This window comes from Aspergillus oryzae, chromosome 3, assembly GCF_000184455.2.
Source record: "Aspergillus oryzae RIB40 DNA, chromosome 3".
NCBI lineage: Eukaryota > Fungi > Ascomycota > Eurotiomycetes > Eurotiales > Aspergillaceae > Aspergillus > Aspergillus oryzae.
In genome coordinates, this window is record NC_036437.1 from 872,141 (window position 1) to 883,039 (window position 10,899).

General features: G+C 48.8%; 4 protein-coding genes across 4 annotated transcripts; 2 read left to right on the plus strand and 2 right to left on the minus strand.

The window, feature by feature from the left end:
* Nucleotides 1-46: 46 nt before the first annotated feature.
* AO090023000342 (uncharacterized protein) lies at nucleotides 47-1,597 on the plus strand (the record flags this gene model as incomplete). The annotated part of the gene is made up of 1 exon (XM_001820850.1): nucleotides 47-1,597. The coding sequence occupies one exon, from the start codon at nucleotides 47-49 to the stop codon at nucleotides 1,595-1,597; it is 1,551 nt and encodes a 516-aa protein (XP_001820902.1).
* A 1,713-nt stretch (nucleotides 1,598-3,310) lies between these two features.
* Nucleotides 3,311-4,576, minus strand: AO090023000344 (uncharacterized protein; the record flags this gene model as incomplete). The annotated part of the gene is made up of 2 exons (XM_023235550.1): nucleotides 3,311-4,059; nucleotides 4,144-4,576. The coding sequence occupies 2 exons, from the start codon at nucleotides 4,574-4,576 to the stop codon at nucleotides 3,311-3,313; spliced, it is 1,182 nt and encodes a 393-aa protein (XP_023090562.1).
* A 1,638-nt stretch (nucleotides 4,577-6,214) lies between these two features.
* On the minus strand, nucleotides 6,215-8,446 carry AO090023000345 (transketolase family protein; the record flags this gene model as incomplete). Its single annotated transcript, XM_001820852.1, has 3 exons — nucleotides 6,215-7,084; nucleotides 7,136-8,243; nucleotides 8,298-8,446. The coding sequence occupies 3 exons, from the start codon at nucleotides 8,444-8,446 to the stop codon at nucleotides 6,215-6,217; spliced, it is 2,127 nt and encodes a 708-aa protein (XP_001820904.1).
* Nucleotides 8,447-8,895: 449 nt separating this feature from the next.
* On the plus strand, nucleotides 8,896-10,277 carry AO090023000346 (putative alcohol dehydrogenase; the record flags this gene model as incomplete). The annotated part of the gene is made up of 5 exons (XM_001820853.3): nucleotides 8,896-9,101; nucleotides 9,155-9,282; nucleotides 9,338-9,497; nucleotides 9,549-10,017; nucleotides 10,074-10,277. 5 exons carry the CDS (start codon nucleotides 8,896-8,898, stop codon nucleotides 10,275-10,277), a joined length of 1,167 nt encoding a protein of 388 aa, XP_001820905.1.
* Nucleotides 10,278-10,899: the final 622 nt, after the last annotated feature.

Genomic DNA, 10,899 nt, shown 5'->3' on the forward strand with positions numbered 1-10,899 from the left:
TACACCATGTAGATACTTGAACAAACCCACTAAACAACACCACAAAATGACAGTAACAACAGCAACAACCAAGATACCCTCCAAAAACCCCAACCTCGTAATCTTCATGCCCGACCAACTCCGCTACGACAGCCTCTCCTGCACCTCGACCCCCAAAACCACCTTCCTCAAAACCCCCAATATCTCCTCTTTCGCATCGCGAGGCACCCTATTCACAAACTGCTTCACCCAAGCCTCCGTATGCTCGCAATCCCGCTGCAGCATGTTCACCGGAACCTACCCACACGTCAGCGGCCACCGCAGTCTCGAAAACCTCATCAAACCCTGGGAACCCAACCTCTTCCGCAGTTTAAAAGAAAACGGCTACCACGTCGCCTGTCTCGCACCCCGCGGAGATACTTTCGCGCCGACGGTGACAGAGCTCTCCGTAGACGAATACGGGTTCCTCGAGACACCCGACTTCGTACCCCGGTTCTCGGGCGGTCGGCCCAGTGACGAGAAAGATGAGAGTATCTGGGGTCGACTGTTTTACAAGGGCTTGAGGAATGCAAAAGAAGCGAGTGATTATGATGATGCTGTTGTGAGGTCTGCGTTGAGGTGGCTTGAGTGTCCGCCCCAGGATAAGCCCTGGGTGCTCTTTATGCCGTTGATTTTCCCGCATTGTCCGTTTCAGGTTGAAGAGCCTTATTTTTCGCTCTATGAGAGGGATATCATCCCCGAGCCTGGGGCTGTCCCGGGGGAGAAGACGGGGTATGAACCGCGGTATATGCGGGTGATTCGGGAGCGGTATGGGACTGGGCGGGCGACACCGGAGATCTGGCGGGAGCTGAAGGCGACGTATTATGGGATGATATCGAGACTGGATGATCAGTTTGGACGGGTCGTTGGGAGATTAGATGAATTGGGGCTGTGGGATGAGACCATTACGATGTTTTTCACGGATCATGGTGAGTATCTAGGTGATCATGGGTTGATTGAGAAGTGGCCGTCTGGGCTATCTGACTCGCTTGTGCACGAGCCGTTGATTATTGCCGGTGGAGGATTGCCCAAGGGCCAGGTTTATACCGGCATGGCGGAGATGGTGGATCTCGTGCCCACTGTTCTCGAGCTTTGTGGTATACCCGAGCAGTTTCCGCATAATGGGCGGTCGTTGGTTCCTGTTCTGCGGGATCCGAGTTTGGGGCATAAGGAGTATGCGTTTAGTGAGGGTGGGTTCTTGACGGCTGAGGAACCGTTGCTGGAACAGGCTCCTTATCCGTATGATATCAAGGCTGCGTTGCAGCATGAGGATACTACGCTTGTTGGGAAGGCGGTTAGTATTCGTTCGGTGGAGTGGACGTATGTCTACCGGTTGTATGAGCCTGCGGAGCTGTATCATCGGCAACGCGATCCGGAGGAAATGTATAATCTGGCCGCGGAGCCGAAGTATGTGCCTGTCGCTAGAATGTTGGAGGCGGAGGTATTGAGGTGGTTAGTTGAGTCGTCGGACCTTTTGCCTTGGGCGAAGGATACGAGGTTTCCTGAGGTGAAGCTCAAGTCGCCGAAAGAGCAGTTGGAGGAACGATTGCGAAAGAGAGATTCTGGAGAGAGAAATTAGATGTAATGTCATGGTAGTTGGTTTCGAATCATTATTGTACGGACTAATGTAGGGTGATATACCCCATTCACCCCTGTATGTGCGATAATGATATTTGGGAAGGGGGAGGGGAGGATTTCGCATGTCTGCTGCATTTGCAAAGAAAAGACCTCCATTGAAATACTACCGTATCTACATCATGCATAGCTGACACTAAGGCGCACGCATAGATCAACAGCGAAATGGGAATTCCAGTAGAAGTCATATGTCATTGCTTTTGGTTATCCGATACTGCCTTGATAGTGTTTTGAATCTGGACTGACCCATAAGGTGCACATTCTTATGGGAAGTAAGCTAGAGACTTTCATTGAGTTCCTCCCTAAAGAACCGCCTTCGTAGTCATTGATGAGATCCAAGTCGGCCAGAACATGAAGACTAGTATCACTGCAATAGATCCTACTGAACTTGATATGTTATGCTTGAGCGGCACATTGGAGATGGGGTTGAACTCACCAAAAAGCGACATGAAGACATAACTTGAATTTACCGGATTCGCGGGATCATGTTGCACAGATGCTCTCCTCAAGGAACACTTCTCTGCTAACATTAAGAGCTTCGTCTTCTCCTCGTCTTTGAGGTGAAGGTATTCAATTAGATCCTTAAGGCAAAGTTTGTAACCTCTGGTGGCAGCAAATTTGATCAGTGATACATAAACACCATGGCTGAGTATGATATTTCGCTTCATGCCTCCAAAGGCAAATTCCACCGTTTTACACTTCAGTGGCTGTATTGGTTCCCTGTAAATCCGTTTTAGTGTTATGCAGAAATCGGGAGATGCCCCCAAGTTGAGAAACAGTTCGATGGTGTCAGATAACAACTCTGAGGTCTCCCTTGAATCGTAACGTTGACGATTAATTGAGCCAATCAAGGGATGAGCCGTTAAATCCAGGAGGAAGAGCTCCCAAAATGTCAGTGGTTGAAGCTCGCACAGTGTATTTGGAGGGTGGGTAATGGTTTGTGGCGAAAGCCCTCGTTGAAGGAGAACTTGCGACACCTTGTCGCCAGCGCAGACTATTTTTCCGACTTTGTAACTGTCTTGAAGAGTCTCAGGGGATCTTCCAAGTTTCCAAGCTATGTATCAATCCCCTGGAGTACTGCTAGCAACATAGAATGATGCAGACCACCATTGAGAGTATACCACATTCATTAATTGCTCAAGTGCTTCCCGGAAGCCATAAGGAGCAGGGTCGGAGCCCTCCTTAGACTTCTTGAGGAGAAATTGCATACCTACAAACGATATTTTATTTTGTTTTTGATGATGTGATTGATCCAGACAGAAACAGATATTTGCAAGAAATAGCCGCAGGAGAGTCAGGTCGCAGTCGAAACCTTCCAGGTGGAGGCTCAACTTGGATTTATCTACAGGACGTTCAAGGATTTCGACGACAGAACGGTGTGTAAAGGTAATGAAATTGGTATTATGATCACAGAATAATCCATTAAGGAGAGGGCGATCCGGCGGTTCCTCTCTAGACTCTACCAAACCCTTGCAGTATCCGTTGAGCCTCTTGCGTGCCCCCTCCATTCGTGTCGACCTTGTCTTTGAGTCCATCGGAGCGCATGGCAAGTCGGCCTTTAAAATAAAATCCGGATCTCTGTCGAGCTCTTCTAAGAAGGAATATGTGGATAGGTTTAAGCCATATACCCTACCGTCCGAATTAATATCCTTCGCCCTTAAGACGAGTTGAAAAGTCTGGTACGCCTTCTGACGGATTGACGGTTTAATGGAATTGAGCAGATGGTCAAGAAGACTTTCCAGCTCGTCTGGCAATGACTTGAGCTCCATTCAAGCTCTCTGAGGATGCAACCGTCCTCAATTTGTTCGCGAAGGGACTTGACGACCAGCGCTACCCAAAGGAAAATACCTCTCGCCCTTCGAACAATACGTGAGATAAGGCGTTCCTTCGTCTGATGATCGACGTCCTTCATTTTATCTTCCACATATCTTTCCATGTCTAATCTTGTAAGATCTTGAATCCTGATCCTTCTGTCTGGCGGAAACCCATTAAGAAACACATTATACTCTCTGCTCGAGACACAGATCTTCACACCTTCAGGAGCTATATCAGTCCAGCTCCAGAGCATTTCAACCATGGTTTTAAAATCATCTTGATTCGTCTCCTGATATTCATCGAGACCGTCGATGAAGAAGCAGAAGCGACACTTATGATAAAGAGCACCGTCTTCTATCGACCGTCTGAATGCCTCACGGATCTCGTTCGGCTGGAACTCAAGCTTGGACGGAACGCTGAATGGCCCGCCGTACACCTGATCCCAGTGCTTTGGGAAGACAACGGTAATGAGATCAGGGCATTGTGCAAGTAGGTCATGAAGAATAGATTGTAACAAGCCCTTTATGGAATTTTGTAGCTCGTGTCCCGGTTTCCAAAAGAAAAAGCTCGCAAAGACGAGCTTTCGATCGCCTGTGAGTAACTGTTAGAGCCGTGCTTCTTTTTGTAACCTAAGGTTATATAGAATTGCTGATATTATGGAAATGAATAGCATACCTGCCCAATGCTCCAATTCCTGCCTAGTCTGTGGGTGATTATAAAGAAACTTCATAAGTGTTGACTTTCCAGACCCTAATTTTCCGGTGATGTGAAATATCCCCTGGCCGCGAGATAGCCAGTCCTTGAACAATCGAGCAGCGACATCCCGTTTATACTCTGGAATACGATCACGACAGTTATCATGTTCAGTTCCAGGCGTTGATTTCTCTTCAAACATCCACCTAAAGGTCTGCTGGTGAGCTTCTTCGACAGCGTTAATTCTTCGGCGCATAGCACGAAAAGCAAGAGCATTAAGTATTCGCTGTTGGGCCATCCTTTTCGCAGCATTTTCCGAGAGGCCTAGGAGTTGCCGTAGTTGCTGCTGAGTGTCCTTTCCGAGTGAGGAGGCCTGAACACCCTGACGGAGCTGCAGAATGTGGGATTGGAGCATATTTAGGCGAGTCCCATTATCATCATTCATATATACTAAGCTGTCGAGCTTATCGTTGATTTCGGACCTATGTGGCTGTCAGTTCTATCAACATGATGGGATTTTTTCTTCAAGTCCCCTCTTTAATGCACAATGATGTTATTACAATACCCTCCGCTATATGGGACGAAGAAACCCTACCTCGACATATAGCTCAGCTGCAACTCCAGTTGCTTTCTGTAGGCATTGAGCCTCGTTTCCTTCTCCGATAACTGACGTTCGTTTTATTTGAGCTTCATAACAAAGCCCATATATTGTCTTTTGGATGAAGGATCTTTCGGTTTTATCTTGCCCAGGAGGTCTATGATTTCTTCAGACACAGTTTTGCATCTTTCCGCGAGACGACAAAGAGCCTTCTCATGTTCATTCTGAAGGGCCTTATCTGTCTGGAGGGTCATGCATAGCCGCTGTAGTTCGGATACTGTAACATCAATAGCCTCTGTCTCTTCCTTCGATTTGGCTTGTTGAGCACCTTGGATGATCTTTCTCCCGAAATCGATGAAAGTTATTATGCTGGAGACGAGCCCGACTATTGTGATTGGATCCATTTCGGTACCAAGCGTGAGTTGATCACTTAGGCAGAGGAGAAACAACGGCCAGAAAAAAGAGCAGGGAGAAAAGATCTCAGAGCTCCGAAGATGAGAGGGAAAGGACAATGAGTACTGCCTAGCTACAGGTCACTGTTTCGGAAGCACTAACCAAAAGAATCGTGCAAGCACACCTACCATGGTATCGTTCTCATAAGTTTCATATTGCTAAAGAATTTGTGACTCTCTCCTCTCCCTTAATGGCTCATTCTGTAATGGGCCTCAGAACTGGGTTACATTTGACGCAGGCAATGCTGGGATTATACACGTAGCCTGGCCTTGTGTAGCATCTCAAATCTCTCCGAATAGCTCCAAAATGGTGACTCAAGTCGTGGGTGATACAGAGGCTACGGGCTGGACCCTTTGTCGGCCCATGCCGTTGTAGCCTGAGTATTCGTACGCCCATACCTCCTACATAACTTAGCAAACATGGATCAATGGTTGGGCATGAGGAGCTGCCTGACCGATATTGAGCTATGCACGAGAAAAAGTGTGACCTATATCTGACTAATAGGTCTTACGTGTTGATAGGCTCCAAGGAAGAGTTTACCCAATGTTGTACTACTGTAATAGCCACCAAAGAAATGGCATTGTTGGACGGCTATAATGGCGCGTTCCGGGAATTTGATTCAAGCTAGGCTTCAGTTTGCGTAACCCTAGCACACTAGCTCGATGGGTGATGCCATTGGGTGCAAAGTCTGGCGAATAATCTGGAGAGGTTGGGAGACTGTGGCATCGTTGACCTTTTAGGATCTGTAAACTTTCCGATATGCTTTAGGTCATGTGGACGCTAGATCATGGAGACCAAGAGTTGCACACCAGGTGACCTTCTTTCGTGTACCTTGTAGAAAACAACGGTTGGAATACCTGGATTACGTATTTGACCAATTACAGGATCGAAGGTTTCGATACGCAATGCCCTTGAGCGTGCTTGAGCATCATGCCATGTTAAACAGAACAATTAATCTATATTCATTTTGAAACGCCTTCTATATACATCATAACCAAGTCATCACAGCTCAACAAACTCATGCTTCAAGAGTTCATCCTTCTCAACCTGTCCCAGATAACCGTGAACCTTCTCGGTCAAGGTATCAATGTCATAACCGAAGTACTTGTACGCCACCTTGCCAGGCAAACTGTGACCAAAGCGCTTAATGCAGACGCCAGCGTCCGCATATCGCTCCCAGCCGTTAGGTGCATAAGGCTCGATAACAACAGCAGGAATACCACGGTGCCTCTGCAGAACAGAGCGCTTGTATTCGAGGGATTGTTGCTCGAACAAACGCTGGCAGGGGAAACTGACCACCCGCGCGACGACGCCCTTCTCCTTGAGCTTGTTGGCGACCTCCAGGGCGAAGGACAATTCTGCACCCACACCGATGAGGGTAACAGCTGCATTCTCGGCCTCTTCGAGGACATATGCACCGCGCGCGACACTGTCGCGAGAGGTTTGCTTCAATTGGGGCAGAGTGTGACGGGAAGTGGAGATGATGGTGGGTGTCTTCTTGGCTTCGATGGCGGCGATCCAGGCACCGGCGGTTTCTTCGCTATCACCCGGGCGGATATAGAGAAGGTTTGGCATGGCACGGTATAATGCGGCCAGTTCGATAGGCTGATGGGTCGGGCCATCCTCACCCATACCGATGGAGTCGTGTGTGGCGGCGTGGATGATCTGGAGGTGCTGCAATGCGCCCATGCGCACAGCGGGAGCAGCGTAGAGGTAGAACATGAAGAAGGATGAGGTGATGGGGATGAAGGTGTTAGGGGCATAGGCGGCCAAGCCGTTAGAGATAGCGCACATGGCGTGTTCACGCACACCATAGTGGATATAGCGACCGCCGTAGTTGCCGTTGATGCCGCAAGTGGTGCGCAGATCAGGCTAGAAAAGTCAGACGAGCTCAACTAATCGATTAGGGTTGGGATGACTTACGTGTTGGAAGTCTACCTTTCCAGGCCAGATCATGTTTACGGAGGGCGAGAGGTCAGCAGTGCCGACCATGAAGTTCTCAATCTCCTTAGCAATGGGGTTGAAGACCAAGCCAGACGAGGCTCGTGAAGCGGTAGGCTTCTCTGGGAAGCTGGCAGGGATCAGGTCCTTCCAGTTGGACGGCAACTCTCCGCTCATGCGGCGCTGGAATTCTGCGCCAAGCTCAGGGTATTGAGCGGTATATTGCTTCACAAGGTCCTTCCATTCCTGGACGAGAGATTCACCACGCGCAGGAAGATCTTCGAAAAACTTCCGTACCGTCTCTCCGATAACAAAGTGCTCGTCCGGGTTGAACCCGTTCTCCTTCTTCATCTGCGCCACGTTGGGAGCTCCGAATGCAGCACCGTGGGCTGCGGCCTGACCGGCAACATTGCTACCAAGGCCAATGACTGTGCGGACGTTGATGAAGGTTGGCTTCTCTGTGGAGGCGCGAGCCTGTTCCAGAGCCCGCACAAGACCCTCGACATCGTAGCAACCGTCCTCGACGTCAATCACGTCCCACCCAGAAGCGCGCATCTTGCCGTTAATGTCTTCAGTGTTGGTCAGATCGACTGATCCATCACAGGTGATTTGGTTGTTGTCGTAGATGATAGTCAGGTTGTTAAGCTTCAGATGACCCGCATACGAAATAGCTTCCAATCCAACACCCTCCTGCAGACACGCATCTCCAATCATACACCAGGTGTGGTTGTTTACAACATCGTATCCTGGTTGATTGAACTTCGCAGCCAAGTTCTTGGTCGCCATCGCCAAACCGACGGCGTTAGCAACACCCTGACCCAGGGGTCCTGTAGTAACTTCGATGCCCTCGTGTTCGATCTCAGGGTGGCCAGGACAAAGTGCATCGACGCGATCCGAGTGGTAGGATTTGAGTTGGTCAAAGGTCATAGCCTTGTACCCGGTCAAGTGCAGGAAGGAGTACTGGAATAGACAGGTATGGCCATTCGAGAGAATAAAGCGATCGCGGTTGAAGAAATCGGGGGTGTGAGGAGCATAGCGCATCACATAGCGCCAGAGAGCGACACCGATAGCGGCCATACCGATGGCGCCACTAGAGGTTTGATGTCAGTATTCTGAATATTCAATGTCTGCTGGCTAAACATACCCAGGGTGACCTCCTCCGAACTGCTGGCATAAGTCCGAAATGAGCATACGGAATGTCTTCAGCACAATGTCATGGTCTTTGGACATTTGCTGAACCAGCGGCAGGGCAGATTTGCCGCTGCCGTTGATAGTAACCGGACCAACAGCCATGATGTATGTATGTATTCGCTCAGAACTTTGGTCCGATTTTGTCTTTAACAACTCACAGCCAGGAACCGACCGGACTTATATTTATAAGTCGAAGCGCGACCGGGACCTTTCTGCGCATGACAGATAGGGTAGGGTGAGCCCTTTTGCCTGATCTGGCAAGTCGAGGCACTTCTGGCCGAAAGAGGCAATCGAGAGGGGATCCACATTTCCGCTTTATCGATAAGACGATCCAACATTAGGAGCGGGCCTCGTGATTCCAGTGGTTGCAGTTTCCCTCCTCATCTTCATGCAAGAATACCCCACAATACCCCATATCACTAAGCATTCAACGCAATCCGGAGGCCCTCAATATAATATCCACGAATTTCCCCCCACCATGTTTTCCTCTGTCTTTCGCTTTTCATATCCTGATCAAGCAATAAACACAAAAATACTGATTTTGGTCCGTCATGGCGCCCTCTCTCCTTGATCCCAGTCTCAATCCCCCCACAGCCGCAACCCCGGCCAAAAGTTCTACAGAGACTATTGTCACACCTTTCCCCAACCCTTCTCTCCAAGTCACAGCCGATCACAAGCTCAAGGCCATTGATGCGCCGGTGTATGCCCCAAAGCACGGCGAAGTTCTGCTTCAGATCAAAGCAACTGGAATTTGCGGGTAAGATATTGCATCGGCCTAGTGCGCCAGCCTTTACTAATAGTTTTTCAAAGTTCCGATCTTCACTTTTGGAAAACCGGTTGCATTGGAGAACTGATTTTCAAGGGTGACTGCATTATCGGACATGAAGCCGCAGGTGTTGTCTTGAAATGTGGCGAGGGAGTCACTCATCTCCGTCCTGGTTGGTTCCCCGTCAGTTGATCTTTTCTCCGAATAATGTTGATGCAGGGAATTAGGTGACAGAGTGGCCGTTGAGCCGGGCGTGCCCTGCGGGGATTGTTTCCTCTGTCTCGACGGCCGTTATAACCTTTGCGAAGATGTCCAGTTCGCAGGCGTATACCCTTACGCCGGAACAATTCAACGATACAAGACGCACCCCGCAAAATGGGTTCACAAGTGAGTCTTGGCCATTTTTCATACATTCCTCATTCCTAATCCAAAATCTAGATTGCCCGATAACCTTACCTACGCCGAGGGTGCCCTCCTCGAGCCCCTCTCGGTCGTTATGCGTGGAATGTCAGTTGCTGGTCTGCAACTTGGTCGCGGGGCCGTCGTCTGCGGTGCCGGTCCCATTGGACTAATCGCACTGGCCGCCGCACGTGCGTCAGGCGCTCATCCTATTGTTATCACAGACCTAGATGCTAGTCGGTTGGCATTCGCTAAGGAGTTCGTCCCGAGCTGCATCACATACCAGGTGAACCGTGATCTTGATGCCCAAGGAAATGCCAAGGCAATCCGAGCGCTGTTCGGTTCCGAAGAATACTTTGCCCCAGAGACCGTTCTCGAGTGCACAGGTGTTGAAAGTAGTGTATGCACTGCTGCGTTCACAGCTCGACGAGGCGGCACCGTCGTAGTCATTGGCGTGGGTAAAGCTGTGATGAACAACTTGCCGTTTATGCATATCTCGCTGGCTGAGGTATGTTACTGGTATGTTCATATCTTGTTCGGATCGTATTAACATTCCTGCTACAGATTGACTTGCGCTTCATCAACCGCTACCGCGACACCTGGGCCCCAGCCATTCAGTGCATGAGTGGCGGAATCCTTGATCTCAAGAGACTTGTTACCCATACATTCCCATTAGAACAGGCTGAGTCGGCGTTGCAGCTGTGCTCTAACCCGAAGAACCCGAGTATCAAGGTCTTGGTGGTGGATGAGGTTGAAGCTACATTGTAGTGTTATATTTGCGGGGATTGTCTTGTTTACATTCGTTCTGGCGTTGATAATAGAGTGCGAAGTGTGTAACAACTTTTTATCAGGACTAGTTACGAATTTAAAATCTTACGAACAACTTGAAGGAGCACACAGTACAGTTTACACGTAATCAAATTCACTTTCACCATGTACTGATCCATGCCTGAAAACTGTGGAACAACGCATCTCATAAATATTCTTCCATCTTTCTGAGCCAGCTAGCCCTATCAAGCGGCACACTAAAACATCTCAGGAATTACTTATAGCAGTAATATTCCTGATGCTTTCCATCAATCATGTTCCATTCTATCTTTCATATCATCTGTGACTTTTGTATATATATAACATAAATCTGTATAACATAGCCATTTTTTGCTGAAACCATGACCACACTCTTGTGTATGTGATGATATTTTCAGTCACGCCAACAGCCCTAAGCAAGATAGTACCGATTAGGGCTAGCCAAATATAATCCAGAATACTCTAAGTTAAATTTAACTAGCCTAGTGAATATTGAGCTGAGCCAAGTGGGACAGTACTATAAACGTTCCAAGTTAGTCATTTGACGAAGGAGTTATTAAGACTGCATGTTGGGTCAGTGGGC